Source organism: Martes martes, assembly GCF_963455335.1.
Source record: "Martes martes genome assembly, chromosome: 2".
Classification (NCBI taxonomy): Eukaryota; Metazoa; Chordata; class Mammalia; order Carnivora; family Mustelidae; genus Martes; species Martes martes.
In genome coordinates, this window is record NC_137889.1 from 125,151,540 (window position 1) to 125,178,914 (window position 27,375).

Genomic DNA, 27,375 nt, shown 5'->3' on the forward strand with positions numbered 1-27,375 from the left:
ATACGTTTAACACAGAAACAGCTTCCTTGTGATCGTAGTTTTTTAAGAGTGAAAAGGGGTCTTAAAAAGGTTGTGAAGCACTGTTCTAGAACAGGTCATTGGTTCTCAGCCTTGCGCATTAGAATCCCTAAGCCCAAGCACTAGTTAAAACAGCATATCCCTGTCCCCTTTGGTTAGTCTTGAGAACCTCCGCTCCACATAAAACAACCAATTTGAATAAAATACAGAAGAAAGAGGAACATGTTAAATTAAGCTATTGGGGTGCTATGAGCAAAGGCAGACTGTAAACATGACTGGATAAACAATCCCTGCCTAATTAAAGGAGCAGAAATGGAATGGATTTGTAAGAGAAAATGGAAGGATAACCCTGGGAACTAAAACTAAACTTGGCTAACCCACGCGGTTGGTTAACTACTCTATTACAGTTTGTGCTCCTAAATATCCTGTTACTGGACTAGCTCTCGCGGCTCCCTTCCTGCACCTCTGCGATTCAGTCCCCACGGCCGGCCTGTCTGCCCACCCTGCAGGCAGCAGGGAAAGCCCACATCGCGGTTGATCACCGCAGAACTCGGGAGTCACGTGGCTGGTGCCGGAAGGCGGGAGGCGGTTGGAGGCGCCTGCGCAGCTCCGGGAACCCAGGCCCTGCACGCTGATATCCCGGCATCCTGAGCGCTGCTTTCCCGCCAGGAGGACGCCGAAGCGGTTTTCTGTTTCCTTTCGTCGTCCTTCTCAGGCTTGTTTTGCCACAGCTGCTGCCTGTTTTTAACCTCCATCATCCCACCATGCAGCGTGAATCTCCGAAGAAGAAGCAAGAGAAGAAGTCGGAAAAGCGTCTCTTTGACCCCGCATCCTTCGGGAAGGACCTGCTGGCAGGCGGGGTCGCAGCGGCTGTGTCCAAGACCGCGGTGGCCCCCATTGAGCGGGTGAAGCTGCTGCTGCAGGTGCAGGCGTCTTCCAAGCAGATCAGTGCCGAGGCGCAGTACAAAGGCATGGTGGACTGCTTCGTGCGGATTCCCCGAGAGCAAGGTGCGTACCGGCGCCTATGGTGCCAGCCTTACCCGTTCTAGGTCAGCGACCCAGAAACGGGGGTGGAGCGAGAGGGGATGGACCGCACCGCAGCCACTTCGGTCGGTGAGGAGTTTATTTCTTCTCCGTTGAGAAGTCAGTGTCTTAACCAGTCTTAAGAGGCTACACTTCCCCGAGCGGAGAAGGCCTACCACGTGGTCAGTCCTGAGTAGGAGAGGCCACCACGTTCTCTTAAGTTTCTCCTCAACATCAGGATTTACACCTTCGTGCAGTTGTGCCTGGCTCAGAAGGAAAGTGGTTGACCTCCCAGGATTGAGGGAGATGCCATTAGGTAATTTGCTGTATGTTAACAGGTGCTTTAAGGTGCTTAAGTTTTTGTTGAAATAGTACTTTTAAGAGAAGTACCCCAAATATGGAAGCATCGGAGCCTCCGAGTACTCTAGTTCCTACTCAGTGAAAGAGATTCTGTTTATTCTTGAGAACTACTGAAGACCAGGGCAGAAACTAAAGAGGGGCATTCACCCCTGCACAAATTTGTGGAGGACCCCCCAAAACTCAAAAAGACAAATGATATAAATCAAAATGCGAAAAATCCAAGGTGAGCAAAACATCAAAATTTTAAATAAAGACAGTAGTATTTTGCATCAGCCCTGCATTAATTAAAATGTTCGTATTTTTTCATTGTGGAGAGTTTTTCCAGTATTATTGAAATGATTTCAAGGAATAAATAATGAAAGTGCTTTGTTAACCATTAAATATTCTCCTGTTACAGAATGGCTCCTAAGTTAGCTAAGTAGGTAAGAGGATAAATTTCCCAACAATTTTCTATAATTGACCCATGTAGTTGTATTCAGTTGAAAACTCTATATAAACTTTAAAAAGGAAGTAGGTCTATTTATTGTGTATTCTGAATGAGATGTGAAGTGGTTTCAACTCCAGTGCCATCCTTTTCTTCCACTCCGAAGTCAATGGTTGCTCTTCCATGAGAAAAGCATTCTTTCCCTAGGGATGTACTTACAACTCCTCTTGAGCTGTTGAGTGTAGTATTTAGGGTGGAGTGTAACTTTTTTTTTTAAGATTTTATTTATTTGAGAGAGAGAGAGAGCAAGAGCACAAGCAGGGGGAATGGCAGGTGGAGGGAGAAGCAGGCTTCTTGCTGAGCAAGGAGCCGGATGTAGGACCCTATTCCAGGACCCTGGATTCATGACCTGAGCCAGAGGCAGACACTTAATAGACTGAGCCACTCAGGTGCCCTTGAGTGTGACTTTTAAGGCATCATCTAAGCCATAAATTTAGAATGCCCACTGGGGAGCTGAGCTCAAATCTTTCATTGTGCTTCACATTTCTCTACTCCCGTTTGTTTTATCAGAGTAAGCTTCCCATTTCCCTCAGGGGTTTTAAAGGAAAAGTGGGAACCTATCTCTTCTTGCCTGACATTCTAAGACCTCTTCAGAGAAGTAAGGGACTCTATTAATTAGCTAATCTGGTTTAAATATTTAGTAAGGTAAGGTTAAATACCCTGCTCAGATTGTGCTGATCAGCACTAATTTATTTTATATTTTAAGTGTTTTAAATGATATTTAAACCTATATATATTCAATATGACTCTTGTAAATTGAGATTATTTTGAATAGTATTCCAGTCCTTGTTTTCTTTACCTTCCAATGAGATGATTATAGGCAGAACTTTAAGATGTTTTCTATTCTTATAGACCAGGCTTTGTGCTAAGAGATTAGAATTCACAACAGGAATAATATTGCCATCTAGGGGTATATTTTACAATCTTGTAGGGAATTTTTTGCTTAGCACGAAGATAGAAGGTTGTAATCCCTAATTCCAATTATGTAAAAGGTAAAAGCCAGGGATGATAAACATCCTGCTGCTGTACATGGCCAGTCTTACACAACAAACATTTATTCTACAACCTGAATGACTCAGTTCTCCTCTGGACATTCTTGTAGCAGTAAAACCTGTTTATGATTTTCTAAGCCTAGAACCTAACTTTGATTTGCTTATAAACACAAACTATCTGGAACATTGTTTCTATGTTCACGGATTCCAGAAATGCAGTTACCATGTGAATAGAGGGAATACTCAGTTGGTGAAGTGTCCGACTCTTCATTTTGACTCAGGTCATGATTTCAGGGTTGAGTTGGAGCCCTGCCTCAGGCTCTGTGTGGGGCTCTGTACCAGGTGGGCATGGAGCCTGCTTAAGATTCTCTCTCTCCCACTTCCTCTGCCCTCCTCCCCCCCCCCCCAATAAAAAAAATTATACTGAGAATTGTTCACTATTGGGAAAACTCACCAATTCTTCTTTTATATTTGGTCACCACTTTACTCTTGAATTCATGATGGTTGCACACGTATATGCACAAATATATTTATTAAGCCCTTTAAAAGAAATGTAAATGTATCTTAAGTATAACATTCGTTATTAAGTAGAAGCAAACATCTGCCTGTTTTGTCTATGGTGTGTTCATACTTCACCAATTTACTAATTAAAATACCTATTTTATTCAAAATGTCTTTATTTTCTCTTCCTATATAGTAGAGAGGGCATTATATGGATTTGTAAAAAATTGTTGAAGAGGTCACAGTCTTTGAATTCTGTTTCTAGATAGTAAAGGAAGTATTGTAAAATATGTATTCTGTGTAGCGGACTTGAGTCTGCTAAGTTTGAGAATCACTGTGTTAAATCACTGGAACTGTACTAGGCAATCAAGTTCTGAAATTGTTATTTTCTGGAATTTACTTTCTGTCGCTTTTTTGAAAATCAAGACACATCCTCATCTCAAATGTTCTGAAGTTTCTTTTGTGTTTCATGTTTGCTCTAATTTTACTGATAAATTTTCTTTAGACAGCATGAAATGAACCTGAGGGACATGAACTCATTAGGCACAAGTAGGTGCTCTCACACTGTCTTCTTAACTTATCTCTGCTTTGTTTGTACCCTAAAGACAGATCTCATCATTTTAAAGCTTTGAACTTAGCATTAAACATCTCTTTGGGTACTTTTCATACTTCTTATAGGATTTCTTTGGCTTATAAAAGCTTCTGGATTTAACTTGGCTGATGGTATTCTTAAAGATTTATTCTATTCTTTAGTTGGTTGTAGGACCTTCCAACTTTGTGTGCATTGAATTTCTGTTTAAACCGTTATTATACAAATAAAGCATGTTTATTATGGGAAGTTAAAAATATAAAGAAGTACAAAGTAAAACAAATGACTACTAAAATCACCACAGTTAACATTTTGGTGTCTATGCAATAATTTTTCACTGGGCACAATATGCATATATGTAAGCATATTCTAAATTAAAATAATTGTTTTATTTAATATATTGTAAACCTAATCTTTTAAAGATATGATCTATGCAGTTCATTTTTAAGCACCTACCAGAACTCTTTTCTCTTTTAGGAGTTTCTGACCATGTGGTTTTTATATCTTAAAAACAGTGTCTTGGGGTATGAAAAGAAAGTATTAGGCATTCACTTTAAATAAAATGGGAAAATAAACTTTATGATATTTGGTATATGAGTTGGCACTGGCACCTATGCTGGGCCAAATGTGAATTATATAGCACAGGACACTAAGGCATTCTGGAAAAAAATATGAATTATACACCGGAGAGGGGATGAGAGGTATCCTTCCTCAATTATTATATAATAAACATAGTTTATGTTTGCTCAATTCGATTTATAGAGACAAGACTATTTGAATATTTGAAATTATCAAGAAGACTATTTGGAATATAGCTTTATGTATACTGTTCTTAAGAATGAACATTATCCTAAGAGTGCCTTGAGATACATAACAAATGATGGTATGAAAACATCATGATTAGTAAGATATCTAAAAAGATTGCTTAATTGTTCTAATGAATGCTAAGTTAGGCGCTGATATCTCCTAGCCAGAAGTTTTTCCCAACCATCATGTCTAAATAGCTTTTCCTCATTCCTCCATCTCTGTATACTAGCCACTAGACATATTTATTTATTCGTTGTCTGTCTCCCTGGTCCTTCTCCCTCAAAATATAAGCTCCATAAGACCATGAAATTTATTCCCAATGCTATCCCCATGTAGTCGGCTACATACTAGGTACCAAATAAGAGGTTTTGAAGTGAAAAATCTTTATTTCATCCTTTAATTTCTCTTTTGGGTGTATTTTACAAATGTGCATGATAGAGTAAAGTATAGTAGAAAATGTATATAAGGGTAAAATTAAAAGGTGGTTTTTTTTTTTTTTTTTTAGGATTTTATTATTTGAGAGCAAGCATAAGCAGTGGGGTGGGGAGAGGACAGAGAAAGAGGGAGAAGCAGGCCTATCTACTGAGCAGGAAGCCCATCATGGGGCTTGATCCCAGGACCTGAGCAGAAGGCAGAAGCTTAACCAACTGAGCCACCCAGGTCCCCCAAAAGAGTAGTTCGTAACCTGACACTGAAGCTTCAGGGAATCCATAAATTCTTTGAAATATATGCAAAAGTATTTTATGTATGTGAGATTATACTTTTCAGATATAACCCATTAAGACAAATCAGTTTTCCTGTTATAGGGATTTATTTGTTTCTAGATTTTCATTGAGACGTTGACATTTGTTTTGATGAATTTTTTAGTTTTTTTTTTTTCATGCAAATGCATTTTTGCTAAAAAAGAATATGTTCTTCAGCCAACTCTAGCAAACCCCTTGACTCATAAATCCAGCATTCTGTCATGGTCTTGTGTTAGTTTTCAGATGACTTTGTCATCAAAATCTTTCCTTATATTTAATTCATTAGCCAAAGTTACAAATCTTTTTAATGCTTTATATATGAGACTTGTTTCTTTTACAGATTTATTTAGTTATTTGAGAGAGAGAAAGAGAAAGCGAGCATGCTTGGTAGGGAGGAGCAGAGTGAGAAAGAAAATCTCAGACTCCCTGTGGAGCATGGAGCCTGATGGGGAGCTGGATCTTACAACCCTAACCCTAAGATTATGACCTGAGCTAAAATCAAGAGTCAGATGCTTAACTGACAGAGCCACCCCTGTACCCCATATGACACTCTTTTTGTGAAATAAATACTAATTTAGACTGTAATCATGATTATAGAATTATTACTAATAACTCATAATCTGAAGCCCATAATATCTCAGTAGCATTCAGCTGAGTGAGCCATTTCCAAAATGACTATATTTAAAAGTCATGTATAAAATGGAAATTGTAATATCTTTTGATAACATGACACTTTTTCTAAACTGTTTATATTTTTTAAACAAATGATTTTTTTTTTCAACTTAAATCCCATTTGATCATATTGGCAATTTTCCAGGCAATATGTTCTTTTTCATCCTTTTAAAATTGACATTGTTTTCTGCCAGAGAACAATGTCGTTGTGTTACTATAAACTGTGGTCTAGAAAATCAAATCATTCTTCAGTATCATTTACACGTAGTCATATTTCATTCTCTGTATTTCTCTTTTGGAGGTCTAACCTCTAAGAAAATACAAATGTTTTCTTAAATGTTTTCATTAATAAGAAAGAATTTAAAAATCACTAAAAATACCTCCAAAAATTAGATTCACTGATCTCCCTCAATAATTCAATGTAGCCATAACTAGCAAGAAATATTCTTCTATAATTAGCTTACATTTCTCCTGTTTTAAGATCTTTATTTTGCTTCCATTAAAGAAAAAGAGTTGACCTTTCTTAGTATAGAAAGTATTCACTTGACTCAAGTACATATGGAAAAGTATTGTAGATATGGGACTAAATTATTGAGCCAGATTGCTTGGGTTTGAATTCCAGAGCTACAATTTTCTAAGTGACCTTGGGCCAGTAACTTAACTTCCGACTGCCTTAGAAGTTCTTTTTTAACTCATTCCCCCATCTTTAAAATGGAGAGATGAATAATACTTTCCTCATGGGAGATTATGAAGATTAAATGAATAAAAAGAAGTTCCTAGAATTTAGTATTGTCATTTTTGTTAATATTGCCTCCAAAGTTTTATAATAATCCATTTTCTTTTTTTAAAAGAGCTTTATTTACCACACTTTAATAACCTTAAAACTTTTTAAGATTTATTTCTTCAGAAACCCAAACCTGGAATAGAGTTTTGTTGCTAGACACAAGACCTGACTAAATCCTGGTTGGCTATTTATTAACCATGTCTGTAGACAGTCTTTAAACTTTTAAAATTTCAGTTTGTACATGTATAATATGGGTAGTATAGGAGAACCTACATCGTAAGCATAACGTAGTGATTAAATGAAATATACAACCTTTGGCCAGTGCCTGGCACATACTAAACACTCGGGAAATGGTAGCATCTAGCATTACATGTCCTAGTAAAAACTGAATCAGTTGTGAGTACTGAGATTATTTCTTGGCTATTAAATATGCTCCTTAATTATCTTTGTGCAAGGGCACCTGGGTGGCTCAGTGGGTTAAAGCCTCTGCCTTTGGCTCAGGTCATGATCCCAGGGTCCTGGGATGGAGCCCCTCATCGGGCTCTCTGCTCAGCAGGGAGCCTTCTTCCCCCTCTCTCTCTGTCTGCCTCTCTGCCTACTTGTGATCTCTCTCTGTCAAATAAATAAGTAAAATCTTTAAAAAAATTATCTTTGTGCAATTGCTTTACATGCAGTTTGGGATTCACAGAGATTCTGTATTCTCCCCCCAAAAAATTATTTGTTAAATAAAACTTTCAGTTTCTGAGCATCAGCCCAGTCAACTGAGATTATTTTCCTTTGAATTTTTATTATCAGAAGACTGATTCTGGGTATTCTCCAGGTTGGGACTAGAGTAGCCAGATCAAACCATTGGATTATTTGCAATATAGTAGAAACAACTATGGCTGCTGAGGAGATAGCCTATTGTATTCTAGGGCAGCTCAATTATAAAGATTATAAAGGTAGCTCTGAATTACAGGGGTAACACAATGACTGAATTTTAAGGATTGGTCAATCCATGGAGATTTGAAGTGGGAAGATTATTGACCTGAAAAGTTTTCTTCAATCTCTCCATCAGGCCTCTGGAGAATGCCTTGAATTGTAAATTGATCTCTTTTCTGGCTAGGTTCCAGAAGGTAAAGGTAAGTATACTTTAGACTCCATTTTGTGGGGTGGGGGGGACAGGGGTGGAGAGAGAGAGAGAGGCTTAAGCAGGCTCTGCACCCAACACAGAGCCCCATGCACAGCTCGATCTCAGAACCCTTAGATCAAAACCTGAGCCAAAATCAAGAATCAGACACTGAACCGACTGAGCCACCCAGGCACCCCCACTTTAGATTCTTAATGCTTTCTCATTCTCATAAGTATATATACAAACCAATTTTGTTTTAACCATAGAAGCTGCATATCCTGATTTGGAAATGAGGGTAAGGATTACTAGCTTCAGCAAGCTCTGTTTTTCTACCTAGTAAAAAGCCTTATTCAAATGATGATACATTCCATAGATTTAAAGGTATTTAAGGCTTTTTACTGGAAATTAACAAAATTGAAATGGGGTACATGGAGTTAACACTGCCTTTTTTCTTCAGTGGATTCACATGTAGACTTAATTTTTCTCATGAGAAAGAGTGTAAGTTTTAGATAGTTCAAATAACTAAGTTTGTTAAAACTATGGGAATTTTTAAAATAACAATACAAGTTTGTATTTAATGTGTTTTTTTGGCAGGTTTCTTCAGTTTTTGGCGTGGCAATTTGGCCAATGTTATCCGATATTTTCCAACACAAGCTCTTAATTTTGCGTTTAAGGACAAATACAAACAACTTTTCATGTCTGGAGTTAATAAAGAAAAGCAGGTAAGTACATTTTAATATCTATTATTTTCTAAGGAATAGTTGAATTTGCCTTAGCCTATGATGTTTTATTTGGGAGGAGGTTCTAAGTGGTAGAAGAAATAATAATTAAAACATATACATGTTATAATCACTCTTCTTCTATACTAGGGGAGCTCAAAAAAAGCAATCAAGAGATCTGTATTCCTATATATCTGAGGTGATTAATTTCCTAAAGAAGTACATTGTTTCATTTTTATGACTAAGGCTCTATTTAGGTGAGATTAAAAGTGCATAGGAATATCAAATCAAACAATAGAAAAGCAACAAATTGAAGTTGGAGGATTTTTTTTTAATTGAAAAAGTACTTTCTCTTTTCAAGGTAATCACTCCCTTGATTACAGAATTTCAATTTCAGAATTTCCTATTTGTATGAACTATATGTCATTTGTTTAGATTTCTATTTGTTTTGTTGCCTCCATACACACTATACCACCTACTTCACTCTTAAGGTCGTCCTTTTACCCTTATAAAGTCTCTCTTCCCCTTTATCCTTTCTCTTTCCCCCAACAAGCCAAACAACCAATTGAGCTTTCCTAGGAGGTTTTTTATAAAAGCAGCTATTTGTGGAACATTCCTTTGTTGCTGCCTTTTTAAATTTCTTTTCATATCCCTTATTCCCATTTTTTCACAATTTATATTTCTTTTTTTTTTTTTAAAGATTTATTTATTTATTTATTTATTTGAGAGAGAGAAGACAACACAAGCAGGAGGAGCAGCAGGCAGAATGAGAGAGAGAAGCAGGCTTCCTGCTGAGCAAGGAGCCTGAGGTAGGGTTGGATCCCGGAATCCTAGGATCATGACCTGAACCGAAGGCAGACCCTTAACCGACTGAGCCACCCAGGCATCCCTCACCATTTATATTTCATTAACAAATGTTTAATGAATAATTTGCACTGTCTATTTTGGGAGTGGGAGATATAAAGGTAATGAAGAAAATTCTTTAGACTTAGATCTGGATTTGGATCTTGGTGCTCTGTTATTTAGCTGTGTGAATTTTTGGAAAAGTTACTTCTGTGATTCTTAGTTTTCTCATCTGAAAAAAGCTGACGACGTTTAGATGAGATTACTTATAAAGTGCTTATCATACTACTGTGCTTTATGGGAGGCACTTGGGAAAATATTCCTGTGTTTTGTAGTTGACAGCTGTAATAATTGGAACTTTTCTTGACTCAGCCGCACTTCCACTGTCAGAAGTGTCATGGTTTGAATAATAAATTATATGATAATCTACCCAGAAAGTCATTGATCTGCCTTCCTGGTATCTATGAATGTTTAAGGAATACCTTAAGCCACTAAAAGTATGTTTATACATATGTGGTTTTTATTGGAAGAGGATCTATTGCTTGCAACAGTCTGAAAACTGAGACCTAAAAATCAGAGGTCCCCAAGATCAACTTCATGTTCAATGATTCACTAGGACTCAAAGAACTCAGAAAAGCTACTACATTCATGGTTTTTTACAGCCAAAAACTATAGATTAAAATCAGCAAAGGGAAGAACCACATAGGGACAGAGTCCAGGGGAAACTAGATGTAAGCTTCTAGTTATCTTCTCCTAGTAGAGTCACATGGACAGCGCTTAATTCTCCCAGCAGTGATGTGTGAGAATACATATGATGTGTTGCCAAACAGCATTATTCACTTGAACACTGGTGTCTGGAGTTCTTTGGAAGTTAGTTGAAATGTGACTGTCCTAGCTACTCAGACTCTAGCCACCGCCGCCTAAACCAGGAGATAAAACTGGTATGTTAGCCCACTGTTCCAACCATACAAAAACAGGTGTTCACCATAAATTCTTATGTTAGCATAAACTGTCTGGTGTGGCCCAAAGCCTCCAGCATATGAAGAGACTCTTACCAAGGAGGATATTCCAAGGGCTTAGACATTATCTTGAAGGAACTTGTCAGGGCAGGTCGTGAAGATCTCAGTATATGAAGGGTTTGGCAATGCAGGCCTGCTGATTTAACTCTACTGAACACTTTCCACCCCACTTCCCCAAAAAGATAATTTCTAGAAGACTGAGCCAAATGGAGAAATTAACTCCTGAGTTAACCAGAATATTTGTATTACTGATCCATTCCTAACAGTATAAATAACATGCTCTAAAAGTTTTAAAGTTGACTTTGATCCTTGCTAAGTGTCTGTAATAAATTTCAAATTAGTAGAGCCTGAGGTAAAAACATCTTTAGTATTCCTATGAAAACATCCTATGTTATTTAGAATGTAAGGGTATTCAGTCACAAGTAATGTAATATTTAAATATATACTATTTACTAAATCTGGATATTAATGACCCTTTTATTTCTGACTTTGGACATCCAAATTTTATCTCATCTTTGTCTACCTCCCTAAAGTGAAGAAAAAGAACTAAAAAAAGAAAAATCAAAATTTTGGTTTCTTACCTTATCTTAAAAAAAGCAAGGAAGGTAGAAAAAACAAATATAGTATGTGAATTTAAAAGTGATTGATCTAGGGGCGCCTGGGTGGCTCAGTGTGTTAAGCCTCTGCCTTCAGCTCAGGTCATGATCTCAGGGTCCTGGGATCAAGCCCCGCATCGGGCTCTCTGTTTAGCAGGGAGCCTGCTTCCCCCCCTCTCTCTCTTCTGCCTCTCTGTCTACTTGTGATCTCTCTGTGTCAAATAAATAAAATCTTTAAAAAAAACAGTTATTGATCTACTACAATGAGATATTATTGCCCACACATCAGAACGGCTAAAATAGTGACAATACCAAATGTTGGTGAGGATGTAGAGAAGCTAGATTATTCTCTCTCTCTCTCTCTTTTTTTTTTTGAATTTTATTTTTTATTTTTTTTTTTAGTGTTCCAAGATTCACTGTTTATATATTACTGGTGAAAATATAAAATGATAATTGCTACTCTAGAAGAGAGGATGAGAGTTTCTTATAAACTAGATGTGTGCTTACTATATAGCCCAGCAGTTATACTTTTGGGCATTATCCCAGAGAATGAAAACTTACATTCACAGAAAAACCAGTGTGCACAGTATTTGTAGAAGCTTGTTTCATAATAGGCCAAAATCTGGAAATAACCCAGATATCTTCCAACAGATGAATGGTTGAACTATGGTGCATCTCACCATGGAATACTTTTCAGCAATAAAGAGGAACAAACTTGTGATAAAACAAATATTGTATGATCCCACTTAGGTATCTAGAACAGGCAAATTCATAGAGACAAAAAATAGAGTAAGAGGCTAAGAGGAAGAAAGACAGGGAGTTTTATCTAATGGGTACAGGGTTTCTATTTGGGATGATGAGGTTTGGAAGTAGAGAGTAGTGATGTGTTGGGGTTTTTTAAAATTATTTTATTTCATTATTTGAGAGAGAGCACAAACGGGGGAGGAGCAGAGGGACAAGAAGACTTCCCATGAGTGGGCAGCCCAACTTAGGGCTCGATCCCAGAGATCCAATATCATAACCTGAGCCAATGTCAGGTGCTTAACTGACTGAACCACCCAGGCACCCCAAGAAGAATGATATTTTTATGTTATTGTGAATGTACTTAGTATCACTGAATTATACACTTAAAAATGGCTAAAGTCAGGGGCACTTGGGTGACTCAGTGAGTTAAGTGCCTGACTCCTGGTTTCTGCTCAGGTCATGATTTCAGGGTCCTAAGGTAGAGCCCCAGGTTGGGCTCCATGTTCAGCGGGGAGTCTGCTTGAGATTCTCTCTCTCCCTCTCCCCTTACCCCTTCCCCTGCATGCTTTTTCTCTCAAATAAATAAATGTTTTTTTTAAAGACTAAAATGGTAAGTTTTATGTTATGTATATTTTATAATTTTTTAAAGAACAAACTTTATAACATGTAGCAACTTTGGAAGCTAAGTGAAAAAAACTCAATCTCAAAATTTACTTTCTGATTTCATTTATGTAACATTCTTGAAATGTTAAAATCATTGAGATAAAAATAATGTACTGGTTGGCAGAAGAGAGGGAAGTGGTTATGGCTTTAAAAGGGTAGCATCGAGAGATCTTTATCATGGAACTATTGACTGTGGCAGTGGTCACATGTTTCTGCATATGTGATAAAACTGCATATATTTAAACACACACACAAACGAATAGACGTAAAACTGGTGAAATCTGAATAAGTTTTTATCAGTGTTGATTTCCTCTACTATAGTTATGCTAGATATTAGGAGAAATCAGTTGAAGGGTTTATAGACTCTCTCTGTATCACTTCTTAGATGCATGTGAATCTGCAATTATTTAAAAATAAGAAATTTTAAAAAAATAACCATGGTGGGGGAGTGTCTGGGTGGTTCAGTCAGTTAAGCATCAAACTCTTAATCTTGGCTCAAGTCCTGATCTTAAAGTTGTAAGTTCAAGCCCCATGTTGGGCTCCACTTCCAGCTCCATTATTACTTTAAATAATAATAATAACAACAACAACCATGATGGGAGCTATATGCCTACTATATACTGTTTCACTGAATTTTCACCTCACTCTTTGAGGTAGTTATTTTTATCTTAGATGTAAAGCTAAGGAAAGCAAGACTCAGAGGTGAGAGCACTTGTCCAAACCGTTTGTTCAGGTCTTTCTAACTCCCAAACTCAGATCCTTCAACTGGACTCTTTCTCTGTCAACTGAGGTGACTACACTGAGTGAAACTTAGCTGAGCCTGGGCACAAAATGTTTCTCTGCCCCCTTTTAGTAGCTTCCAATATAACCCTTGACAGGGAAGACTAGAATTTCTTCTAGCTCTTTCCTGCCCAGACAAACTTTGTTAGAAACAATTTTGCTTCTAGAGCATTTGTTCTTCAGTGCATCATTGAGTCCATTAACACGATATCTATTTGTCTACAAAATAAACAGGATTATTTTCCTCCAAAACCCTCAGATTCTTTCAACCTCCTCTCCCTCCCTGACTCTTCTCTTTGCCCTCTCCTTTTATGATATAGTAATATCTGAAATTACTGACTTACAATAATTGAAACTCTCATTTATACTGATGTACCACCTCCTTTGGGTCTGTTTTATTTTCAAGCATAGTTTTGAAGGGATAGATTTTTTTTGTTATACAAACACTTGCAAGATTATGATTCAACAGATACTTCTTGTCTCCCTCTCCTTGCTCCCTTCAGTCTTTCCTCCTTCCCTCGTCCTTTCTTTGGTCAGAAAGTTGGCCATACTACTTACACATGTTCTGCCTCCCTGTGTCATTTTTTCCAAAGCTCCACTTCCACTGTCAAAAGTGTCATAGTTTGATTAATAAATTATATGATAATCCACCCAGAAAGTCACTGATCTGCCTTCCTGGGATCCATGAATGTTTAAAGAATACCTTAAACTATTAAAAGTGTGTTTATACATATGTGGTTTTTATTGGAAGAGGATCTATTGATTGCAACAGTCTCAAAAAAGATTGAGACCTAAAAATAATTGTTTAATACTTTTTCCATTTCTGTCCTTACTGCTAATTGGCATAGAATTTTAGAGTTAAATTCCCAAGAAATAGACTTTGGTCCAACTCATCTTTTTCTACCAGGTTACAGATTATCTACTAGATTATGGATTAGCTATCCTGGGGTCAAATGCAATCTCCTGATCTAATTATCTCTGGGTGATTATGAAACATGTCTACCCATACAAAACCTAGGAGTTTCACTGAAAAGGAGCCATGATAGTCTGAGGACAATACATGGGATTACCTGTACCTCATTAAGTAGATATTTATTGAATGCATTACCATTACTTTGGACAAGGCCCATAACTTGTTTTGTAAAATAAACAGATGAATTAAGAATCTTGGCTTCAAAAAAGTGCAAACAACCAAAATATCCATGAACCGATGAATGGGCAAATAACATGTGGTAACTTCATATAATGGAATTTTATTGGCAATTAAAAAAGGGGGGGTGCCTGGGTGGCTCAGTTAGTTAAGCAGCTACCCTTGGGCTCAGATCATGATCCCAGCGTCCTGGGGATCGAGCCCTGCATTGGAGAGCCTGCCTCTCTTTCTCCCTCTCCCTCTGCCTGCCACTCTGCCTACTTGAGCTCTCTATCTCTCTGTCAAATAAACAAATAAAATCTTTTTTAAAAAATGAAATGCTAATACCTGCTACCACATGGATGAACCTTGAAAATATTATGTTAAAAGAAAGAAGTCAGTCACAAAAGACTACATACTGTGTTATTCAATGTGTAGGAAATGTCCATAATAGGCAAATCTATAGGGACAGTAGGTGGCTTAATGGTTACCCTCAGACTGAGGGGCATGGGGGGATGTGGAGTGACTTCTGGTCACTCCATTGGGTATAGGGCTTTTTGGGAGGATCTGATAAAAATGTTTTGAAATTGTTAATGGTTGAACAATCTGAAAATTTTAACAATCCATTGGATTGTATGGCAAATTTACATTGGTAAATTGTATGGTATATAAATACATCTCAGTAAAACTCTTAAATAATAATAATCCTGACTCTAAGAAATTTATGGTCTGCATGAGGTAAGATAAGACATGAAAGTAGGAAGTGATTGTAAATACTATTTAAATTGAGAATCTAGAACATGTTGACATATTTTACATATTGGTCACAGGATTCACTTCTAATTCTCTTGAGAACTGAAGTATTTATGGAAAGAGATGATTACATATAGATTTGAGTAGGTTTAGAGATCAGAGGTTTCATGGAAGAAGTTGAATTTGAATTAGAGTATAAATCAGTAACTTTTTGTTTAAAAAAGTTAGGAAAGTCCTTCTAGGTCAAGAGAAAATTGAGAGTTCCAAAGCTATCTGAGACTTAAAACTATTGTTAGAAATAAAGGCCAGGGGCCTGGGTGGTTCAGTGGGTTAAACCTCTGCCTTCTGCTCAGGTCATGATCTCAGGGGGGCTCTCTGCTCAGCGGGGAGCCTGCTTTCCCCCACCCCTGCTTATTTGTGATCTCCATCTGTCAAATACATAAATAAAGTCTTTAAAGAAAAAAAAGAAATAAAGGCCAGAGAATAAAGCAAGAAACTGAACATGATTAGAATTTATTCATTTTAATATATTTATATTAAATATATTATATTTAATATATACAGTGGCCTTATACCCTAGATTTTCTATAACCACTCCAATTCAAATATTCTTCTCCAATAAGCTCTAGATGTTGACAAGCAGTTTATTGGACCAAGCAGGGCACATTTAAAATATTTATGAAAAAGAACCTCAACAATCCATGTGAACCAGTAGATCAATAAGGCCTAAGTTACATGCTGCTCAACTATATTTTTTTTAATTTATTTTTTATTTTTTAATTTTAATAAACATATAATGTATTTTTATCCCCAGGGGTACAGGTCTGTGAATCGCCAGGTTTACACATTTCACAGCACTCATCATAGCACATACCCTCCCCAATATCCATTGCTGCTCAACTATATTATAATTGATTTCTGCTAATTTTCATGTTAGCAGCTGAAAATACTATATTTTTTGAGCTGCTTAAATGTCTACTAAAATTGCAAAGTAAAATTATAGCATTATGAAGTATTATTGCCCCATACCAAAAAAAAAAAAAAGGGTACAACTAAAGTCTCCATAGATCCCTGACATTTTAACCATAATACGAGTATTAACAAAAAATTTATATAGTCTAAAGAAATGATTATCATATGTGGCCTTATTTGCTAATTTGGGCTACTTTTGCTAGAGACAATTAAAATATGTTGGAATTTCTTTATATCAACACTTAAACTGTATCTCCCAGACTGCCTGGAAAGAAACAAAGTCTTCATGGACATGAAGGGAAATATTTTGGACAATATGATACACATTATTACAGACGTTTACTTTAAAAGAGCAGTTTATAAATCTGACTTTTTAACCTTCATAAATATAAGAATTTTAAACAGATTCTACAGTTTAATAACCACTTTTTAATTAATGTGTTTCAGTTCTGGAGGTGGTTTTTGGCAAACCTGGCTTCTGGTGGAGCTGCTGGAGCAACATCCTTATGTGTAGTTTATCCGCTAGACTTTGCCCGAACCCGATTAGGTGCTGATATTGGAAAAGGTACAGAATTTTCAAAAATACTAACTCTCCCTTCTTTGTGTTTTGAGTGAAGCATTATTTATTGTAGAGTTTGCTATAATGACAGCATGAAATAAATTCTAAAAATCTTACCCTCAACTAAATGGTAGAGTCTTGGGACTAAAGATTACTACTTTTTTCTTATCCCTCAAAAGAAGGAAGGGGAAGGCCAACACTGTGATATCAAGAGAGCAAATGCAAAGACTTCTTTTAACTTACTTCCAGTTTTTTCCTAGAGAGCCACCTCTTATATCCCTCCCTGAACTTATCCTGTTTCAACTATGGCTCTTCTCTAGGTTACATATACAGCTCTTATCCTGGAGATTCCCTTTGCCTCTCTCCGTACTTATTTTATGTATCACATCTTTCTGTGTTTTTGTTATACTCTTGTTTTGGTAGATTATGCTCTTTAATAGCTTTCTGAGCTTTTTGAGAAGACTGTATAGGAGATACATTGAGATATTGCATGTCTAAAAAATGTCTCTGTTTTACCCTTTTACTAATATTTGGCCATATGTAAAATTCTACTTTAAAGTTACTTTGTTTCACAATTTTGAAAGCGTTTCTCTGGATTCTTGTTTCTAATACTGCTCTTAAGAAACTGATCTCCTGGGGTGCCTGGGTGGCTGAGAGGGTGGGTTAAGCCTCTGTCTTTGGCTCAGATCATGGTTTCAGGGACCTGGGATCAAGCCGTATTGGGCTCTCTGCTCAGCGGGGAGTCTGCTTCCCCCTCTCTCTCTCTTCCTGGCTCTCTGCCTGCTTGTGATCTCTCTCTCTCTCTCTGTCAGATAAATAAAATTAAAAAGAAAAGAAACTGATCTTCTAACTCCTAATTCTTTTGTATGTGACTTTTTTTTCTTTTTAATTATCTTATGTCCCTGATGATCTTGACATTTCACAATGATATATCTTGTGAGGCTTTTTCAGCGATTTTGGAAGTAGCTCAATTGGCCCCTTTCAGTCTGGAGCCTTGTGTTCAGTTCTGAGGATGGCAGAGGAGTAAGTCACTTGGCAGCTCAAGGATGAGTTTTGGAGCATCCAGATGCTACTTTGTTTTCACTGCAAGAGCAATATTTTTTTTTTTAAGATTTTATTTATTTATTTGACAGAGAGAGATCACAAGTAGGCAGAGGGGCAGACAGAGAGAGAGGGGAAAGCAGGCTCCTTGCTGAGCAGGGAGCCCGATGTGGGGCTTGATCCCAGGACCCTGAGATCATGACCTGAGCCAAAAGCAGAGACTTAACCCGCAGGGCCACCCGGGCGGCCCTGAAAGAGCAATACTTAGTTCTTCTAATTTTTAAGTAAATGGCTTGCTTTTCTCTCTGCAAGAACATAGGTTTCAGCTTGTTCTGCTCTGGGTGAGTTACTACTCCTTCTCCTTTCCATTTTGCTAAAATTTGTGGTTTTCATTCTCTGCCATGTACTGTTCTTGCCTGTATGGCTTTAAACCTGTTTTGTTCTTTTATTACCATTTTAGTGGAATTTCCTAAGAAAGCAGAGATTTATTCAACAAATACTTATTGAGTCCCTGCTGGGACCAAGGCCTGCCTCAGATATAAGATGAGAGACATACACATAGACACCCCATATAAAACATGGAGCTCAGTGGATTAAACCTCTGCCTTTGGCTCAGGTCATGATCTCAGGGTCCTGGGATCGAGCCCCGCACTGGCCTCCCTGCTCGGCGAGGAGCCTGCTTTTCCCCTCTCTCTCTGCCTTCCTCTCTGCCTACTTGTGATCTCTCTCTCTCTCTCTCTGTCAAATCAATAAATGAATAAATCTTTAAAAATATTAAAAAAAAAACATGGAGCTCATGGCTCGGGTACTTTATGGTCTAGGGGAAGACACAAGTAATGAAAAAATGAATGAATGGCCAAAATATACTGTCATTTAGCAATAAATGACATACAAAAATATTTAGGAGCAGGGAGTGACATCAATTTTAGATAAGTTGGTTAGAAAAAATGCCTCAGAAGTCATAGCAGTTTGAGCAAAGATGAAAATAATGAGTTCCATCTAACACGTTCAACTGGCAGTTCAAATTTTCTTGTTATTGTTAAGAAAGTGACAAAAATTCCTGTATCTTGTTTCTAGTTCTGTAGTTTTCTCTCAGAATTGGGAGAATTTAGTTTATTTTGAAGACTATATTTTATATACAGTATTTTTAAAATATTGTCAAGGAGTTCTAGGTGAAGGGAAAATAAAATTAAAACCAGCAAACACTATTAAAATATAATAACTCATCTAAAATGTTAATGATTCTTAAAGGTGGTAGCCTTTTTTTAATTTTTAATTTTTATTAACATATAATGTATTATTAGCCCCAGGGGTACAGGTCTGTGAATCGCCAGGTTTACACACTTCACAACACTTACCATAGCAGATACCCTCCTCAGTGTTCATAACCGGTAGTTTTTAACTTTGTCTTTTTACTGTGTCTGTCTTTCTGCCTTTCAGCTGAAGCAAGTCATAGAATTTTTCATTCCCAAGTATTTTCTGAATTCCAATTAGTAGCTTCTGGTAATTTTATTGAAATGTTTTAAGCCAGTCAAATTGCTTGAATTAGGTTGTTTTTATAAGAGATTAATATTTTCAGTTAAAATTTTTTAAGATATTTTTGAAACCTTAATGCTCTTTAAAGAAATGGGAGGATTTTGTGTCCATTTTTATTAGAAAAATTTCTAAATGGCAGTTTAAGAAGATATTTTAAATCTGTAAGATTAATTTACTTTGATTAAAGTGTTTATCTGATATATAATGTATATAATGTTGCTAATACATTTTAAATGGCTTTATTTTAGGTCCTGAAGAGCGACAATTCAAGGGTTTAGGTGACTGTATTATAAAAATAGCAAAATCAGACGGAATTGTTGGTTTGTACCAAGGGTTTGGTGTTTCAGTTCAGGGTATCATTGTGTACCGAGCCTCCTATTTTGGAGCATATGACACAGTTAAGGTAATTTGGGGATTTAACTGGTATATACTAAGTACATGGTTTGTTTCTTTTTATTGTCTTAACTAGTAGTTTGTTCAGCTATGAAGTTTTGTTTTTAATTATAGAAATCAAAATAAATGATGAAATAAGAGACATTATAGAATCTCTTTAATTGTGACTTTGCCATAACCTTATTGAATTATAATTCTATTATGGATCTGACTTTAGATATAAAGCATAAACACAAACATTAAGTTTTTGTGTGTTTGCCACTGATAGACTCACTATATATCATGTTGCAAATAGAAAATGTGCTAATTAATTAGCCTTATATCATAATTAAATCAAATCTTTAGCATACAGAAAGGCATCTTCTAATAGTTTTTCTGATTTTACATTCACTTCATTATCATTTTCTTACATGAGAATAATCAGCTTACCATCTCATCATTTTAAAAAGTAGGCAAGGCATAACTAATTAGTTAAATGTAATAAATGCTTCTAGAGCTCATTTATCAGTTGGGTTCTATTAGATTCTATATTGTATTCTCCAGGTTGTTCTGCAATTTGCCTTTTCATTTCAGATTTTAACAGTATTTCCATAAAGTAGGAAAGAGCAAAATTGTAATAATGGTTACCATATTTTGAGTTACTACTTAGTTCTAGGAACTTTGTTAAATACTTCCTAGCAATATCCTAGGATAGCTTTTAATATCTCCATTTTAAAGATAACCTAGGAATAGTTAAGTAATTTGTGTTAAGTGGCAAACAAAAATCCCATGCTCACAGTCTCTTACAAAAGGAAGCAGGGAAATTAATATTAGTATTATTTACTAGATAAGATTAAAACTTGAGGGAAATTTATGTTTTACATATTGTCTTGGCCTTCCCTCATTAGTATGAATGTAATTATGGATTATTTTTATTGTGGTCTGGGCATGTTATTTTCAGTTTCTTGTGTATTTTTGAGACAGATTAATGGAAATTAACAAGTTCTTATGTATGTTTATTTAGTTATGGAAAATTTTATGTATGCCCTCCCTCTGTTTTTCTTTATTATCACCTGTAGTAGTTATGAAATTTAGAAGTGTTTCTTCCCTAGCTTAGAGCTTTAAAGGTGTTTATTAAATACCTGTTAATGATAATATCAGGCATTATTTAATTATTTTTTAACTCTGAAGAAGAGCTAAGTACTTGTTTGGTCACTGGCAGCTATTTCCCCTACTGTTTGCCATTAATAAAAAATCTCTGGTAATAGCAAGTATGGTTTCTTGTTTCAGATATGCTTTTAAAGTAAAGCCATGTGTGGCATATTTCTTTCTTATTGATCTCCTGATACTGTTTTAATCTTATCACATTAAATCCAACTGTGTTTTATTGCATTTTAAATATAATAGAACCCTCTTTCATTATAGGAGTTATCCTTTGACTTAAGAATTTAAGATATTTTGGAAATTTAGATGGTTACTTGACATGTTGATTTCTTTTCTAGGGCTTATTACCAAAACCAAAGGAAACCCCATTTCTTGTCTCCTTTTTCATTGCTCAAGTTGTGACCACATGCTCTGGAATTCTTTCTTATCCTTTTGACACAGTTAGAAGACGCATGATGATGCAGGTATTTTATATTATTTGTGAGTTTAATTGAATTTTCCAATATCCTTGATATTCAAGTATAATTTATTCAAATTTTAGAGAAATTCTGGCTGAAAGGCAGGTAATCTGTTTTATTTACTTAAATAAATGTGTACTGTGCTCTGTCTTATATCGTTTCCTATCCCAATACAGCCATCATCCAGCAAAACTTACTTCTTCTTCTATTATCAGAATAGAAATGCCCTCCACTCCTGTAACATATTGTTTGAAAGGTGGAGGGCGGTGACAGGGATGGGAAAAGTGTGTCTATCCTAAATGAATATTAGAGTAAGTAGATCAAACCCTGTCACAAGCCACTGCCATATGTCATTATTAGTTGTAATATATTTTAACAAAAGTAAATAATTTTTAATTCCAAGGATGAAAACTTGTTTAAAATTCTGTGTGTTCTAAATATAAATCTCTGGGGTGCCTGGGTGGTATCTGGTTAAGTGTCTGACTCTTTGTTTCTGCTTAGGTATTGATCTCAGGGTCATGAGCTTGAGCTCGGTGTTGGGCTTAAGACTCTCCTTCCCTCTTCCTCTGCCCCTCCTCCCTGCTCTTTCTCTCTCAAATAAATAAAATCTTTAAAAATAAATAAATATAAATCTCTGAAACAAAATTTTGATACATTCAGTCTTCATTGATGTTATTTGTTACATTCATTTATTCAGCAAATATTTAAGTGCCTCATATATGCTAAGTAATGACAACCCAAATAAAAATAAGGTGGAACCTGCTTCCAAATTCATAGCATAGCACTGAATGCATATGGTTAATGGTTTAAATAGAAATGTGCAGGGGCACCTGGGTGGCTCAGTGGGTTTAAGCCTCTGCCTTCGGCTCGGGTCATGATCCCAGGGTCCTGGGATCAAGCCCCATGTCGGGCTTTCTGCTCAGCGGGGAGCCTGCTTCCCCTTCTCTCTGTCTGCCTGCCTCTCTGCCTACTTGTGATTTCTCTCTCTATCAAATAAATAAATAAAATCTTAAAAAAAAAAAAAAAAAAAAAAAACAAGAATTGTGCCTAAGTTCCAGGAATGCAACAGAAGGATACCTAAATGCTTAAAGTGATCAGATGTAGCCCCTTGGAGAGCTAAATCTCTATAAATAGATTTTTTCTTTAGACAGTGAGAGGATATTCTAAGCAGAGGGGAAAAAACATACGTAGATATACGGTTTGAATAGCAGATGATAGGGTTCGTGAGGGCAATTGGAAATAGAAATAATGAGGCCAGAAAGCTAGAATAGTAATATAATGCTTATTGTGTTCCAGATATTGTCCTAAGCATTTTGCACTTTAACTCATTTAATTCTCAAAACAATGCTATGAGGTGTAGTTACTATCATTATCCTCATCCTCATTTTATGTCTACAAACTGGTCCTGGAGAACCCTGTAGGCCACATGAAAAGGTAAAGCATACCTATTATATTATTCACTTACAGACTGTTTTTAAAGTTACTCCTTTTATATGTGTGTTTCCTCTTAATCTATATCTAGCTCTAGTTTAATACATTGAAAAACCTTTTTAAATGGAAAATTAATTTGCATACAGACTGTGGATTAGGTGAATGGTACTGTATTGATGTTATATTTTCTGATTTTGTTAACTGTACTTTGGGTTTGCAAGAAAATAATCTTATTTTTAGAAAATGCACACAGAAGTATTTAAAGGTAAGGAACATGATAGTCTGTAACTTACTATCAAAATAATTCAGAAAAAAATTTTGAGTGTATGGGGTTTTAGATACATGTGTATATTACTAGGACTGCCATAATGAAACACCAGAGACTGAGTGGCTTCAGCAACAGAAATTTTTTTCTCACAGTTCTGGAGGCTAGAAGTCTGAGTCAAGGTGTCCAGCAGGGTTGATTTCTTCTGATGGCTTCTCTCCTTGGCTTGTAGATAGCTTTCTCCTTGTGTCTTTCCATGGTCCTTTTTTTTGTTTCTCTTCTTATAAAGATAGCCAAATTGGATTAGGGCCTACCCTAACAAGATTATTTAATCTTAATTACTTTTATAAAGACCCTGTCTGATGAGTAGATAAAGAAGATGTGATACGTATATACAGTGGAATACTACACAGCCATCAAAAATGAAATCTTGGGGCACCTGGGTGGCTCAGTGGGTTAAAGCCTCTGCCTTCGGCTCAGGTCATGATCCCGGGGTCCTGGGATCGAGCCCCGCATTGGGCTCTCTGCTTAGCGGGGAGCCTGCTTCCTCCTCTCTCTCTCTCTCCCTGCCTCTCTGCCTAATCGTGATCTCTGTCTGTCAAATAAATAAAATCTTAAAAAAAAATGAAATCTTGCCATTTACAACGATGTGAATGGAACTAGAGGGTATTATGCTAAGTGAAATAAGTCAGTCAGAGAAAGACAATTATCATATGATCTCTCTGATATTTATGAAAACTGAAACAAGACAGAGGATCATAGGGGAAGAGAGGAAAAAATGAAACAAGACAAAACCAGAGAGGGCAACAAACCATAGGAGATTCTTAATCATAGGAAACAAACTAAGGGTTTCTGGAGGGGAGACGGGGAGAGGGATGGGGTAACTGGGTGATGGACATTCGGGAGGGTATGTGTTCTAATGAGCACTAGGTATTATGTAAGGCTGATGAATCATAGACCTGTACCTCTGAAACAAATAATACCTGTAAATACATACATATATACACACATACATATGTACATACATACATATATACCCTGTCTCCAAATATAGTAACATTCTGAGGTGCTGGGGATTGGGACTTCAATATATGAATTCTGGGGGGATACAATGCAAACCCATAATGGTACTTTAATTTTTCTATTTTCATTTCTTTGTTAAACCCAAGTACAAAAGCTAATCTATAGGTGCACTCTGAAATTGTGTGTTGTTGTTGTTTTTTACACACAGGTATATAATCTGTGAGTAATACTAGGTTTTTTTCCTCTTATCAATTCTTGTACCTTTTATTTCCTTTTCTTGCCTTTCTGCACTGGCTGAGACCTATGATTCAGTGTTATTGTATTAAAGAAGTAATAACTAACAACCTTTTTGCTAGTCTTAATAGGAATGCCTTCAAAGTTACATCATTTAATGTTAGCTATCTGGTTTTTGTAGTTATCCTTTATCATATTACGACTGTTCCTTTCTGTTTTGGGTTACAACAGTTTTTAATCATGGATGGTGATTCTGTATATCTGTTGAGATGATTTTCTGTATCTTGAGATGATTTCATTTTTCTTTTTCCATATGTTAATAAATTACATTTATCTCTTTTCCAAAGCTAAACCAACCATATATGTCTAGTATAAACCCAGCTTAGTCATTATGTATTGTATTTTGTATTTTTAGCTGGGTTTGATTGGTTAGTTTTTGTTCAGGAGTTTTGCATTGTTTCAGTGACTTTAGTTTATAATTTTTCCTTCCTGTGTTGTCCTAGCCTAATTTTGGTATCAAGGTTATACAAGCCTTATAAAATATATAGTGGAATCTTCCACTTTTTCTCTTCTCTAGAATAACTTCTGTAAGATTGGAATTAAATTGAATATTTAGTAGAGCTCACATATAAAGCTATCTGGACACATGGTTTCCTATATGAGGATTTTCAACAACTGATTAGATTTATTAAGTGAATTTCATATATTATTCTAATGTTTTATTTTTTATTCTGTTGGTAAATTATACTTTTTTAGGAACTTGTCCATTTCTTCTGAGTTTTCAAAATAGGCATCATGAAGTTGTTAATGTCATCTTAATCTCTGGATCATCTACAGTGATGATACCTTTGATGTTTCTAATAATTTTGGAACATTTTCTTGTTTTTCCTCAAACAGTGTTTCTAGAAATTTGTCAGTAAGGTATTTCAAATAACTAACTTTGACTTTGCATGCTTTCTGTTGTGTTTATTTCCCATTTCTTAATTCCATAATTTCTGCTGACTACTTTCTTATTTCTACTTTCTTTTGGTTTAAAAATGTTCAGGTTGCTCATTAATTTTCAGCTTTTCCTTTCTAATATTTCAAAGTCATTAATTTTCTTATAATTTACCACTCAAGCTGCATCTTGCAAATTTATTAAGGAGTTTTATGGTTATTATTAGGTTTTAAATCTCTTCTAACATGTCTTTTTCTTAGTATCTGAACAGTTGATGGTTTACTAGTTATCTTTTTGGCTGTCAGTTTCTCATTTAACTGCAATGTTGTGAGAGGGTAAATGATAGTATGTGATAACCATCTTTTGAAATTTGCTAAGCCTAATATATGATCAGTTTTTAGGTGGGCCAGAGAAGTATGAGTATTCTTCAACCACTGGGTACAATATTCTATGTATGCCCATTAATGCAACATACTTATTCAACACAGTGTTAATTTTATATGTCCTTAGTGCTGAAAAAAATCTAAAGATGAAAGATAGTAGTGGCGCCTGGGTGGCTCAGTGGGTTAAAGCCTCTGCCTTCAGCTCAGGTCATGATCCCAGGGTCCTGGGATCGAGCCCCGCATCGGGCTCTCTGCTCAGCGGGGAGCCTGCTTCCTCCCTTCTCTCTCTGCCTGCCTCTCTGCCTGCTTGTGATCTGCCTGTCAAATAAATAAATAAAATATTTTTTTAAAAAAAGATGAAAGATAGTAAAATAACGGCAAACTATTTGTCTCCCTTTGTATAGAGTGGTGAGGTGGAACGGCAATATAAAGGAACTTTAGACTGCTTTGTGAAGATATACCAACATGAGGGAATCAGTGCTTTTTTTCGTGGTGCCTTCTCCAATATCCTTCGTGGTACAGGGGGTGCTTTGGTGTTGGTACTATATGATAAAATTAAAGAATTCCTTAATATTGATATTGGAGGTAGTTCATCAGGAGATTAAGAAACACATGTACTTAACTTGTTAAACATACAAATTATATAGCTGCCATTTGTGTACGATTTGGTAGAGTGTTACTACTGTCAGTATATTTTAGAATGCTAATTTTACAATAAAGCATATGCTTTTTCAAGGATTTTAAATACTAAAAATCAGATAAATGTGGGTTTCCTTCCTACTTAGACTCAAACCTTAATGAGACATTTGCCTTTAAGTAGTATGTGTTCTTTCTATTAGTTTAAAATCCTTTTCTTTTGTAATGAAAAATTAAAATGTATAATACTAAAATCTAAAAAATGAAAGTATACTCTTTTTAAATGCTCTTCTCTTAATATAACTGCCTTATCATCTTTTAAAATCATATGACAAATATTTCTTAAAAGCTTATCAGGAGATGTCATCATATTTATGGGCAGAAGTAAACTTTCTTCTACAACATCTCTATTAAGACAGCTCAGGTATTACTATGTGTAGTTTATGTTATCATATACCTGTTATAAGCATAGATTATAGATCTGATCATAAAAAGTTAATAACTTTATAACACTATAAACATGTTGGTGGAAAAGAAAAGATATAAAACGGTGTGTCTGCTTTTATCTTTAAAATAAAAAAATCTGACTAATGTGAATATATCTTGGAACAAAAAATATACCTTTGAAAATTAGTTTGTGTGCTGTGTATTGATAATAAAATTTAAAACTGTTATAGATGAGCTTTTTTCCTTGATTCTAGCTTCATTAATAAGCAGAGAGTAACAAAATTTTTGTCAGAATTCGGAATTGACTTAAAGACAGAAAACAGGGTTTCCAAGGCTTTATACAAGAGTCTGTCTTGTTTTTTCAGAAATGTTGTAGAAGATAGTACATTTGAAATCCCTAAGATTTTAACATTTTAGTGAGTAAAGGAATGTTAAACTAGAGGGGATAAACTATAGGGAGAGATTTTGGAGGCTGTGAATGAACAAAAATGGAGCCAGCTGAACTTCTGGTGCACAGTGGCAAAAGTATAAATATTCTTATGTTTTGGTGAGTTTAACATTGTGTTCTCACAGCAAGGTTTGCTAGG

At 35.9% G+C, this 27,375-nt stretch overlaps 1 protein-coding gene across 1 annotated transcript; it reads left to right on the forward strand.

Annotated features, from left to right (window-relative positions):
• Window positions 1–782: 782 nt before the first annotated feature.
• SLC25A31 (solute carrier family 25 member 31) lies at window positions 783–27,370 on the forward strand (the record flags this gene model as incomplete). The annotated part of the gene is made up of 6 exons (XM_080830753.1): window positions 783–1,026; window positions 8,679–8,806; window positions 16,750–16,867; window positions 19,687–19,841; window positions 21,313–21,438; window positions 26,110–27,370. The coding sequence occupies 6 exons, from the start codon at window positions 783–785 to the stop codon at window positions 26,308–26,310; spliced, it is 972 nt and encodes a 323-aa protein (XP_080686879.1). The 3' UTR covers window positions 26,311–27,370.
• Between the last annotated feature and the right edge of the window lie 5 nt (window positions 27,371–27,375).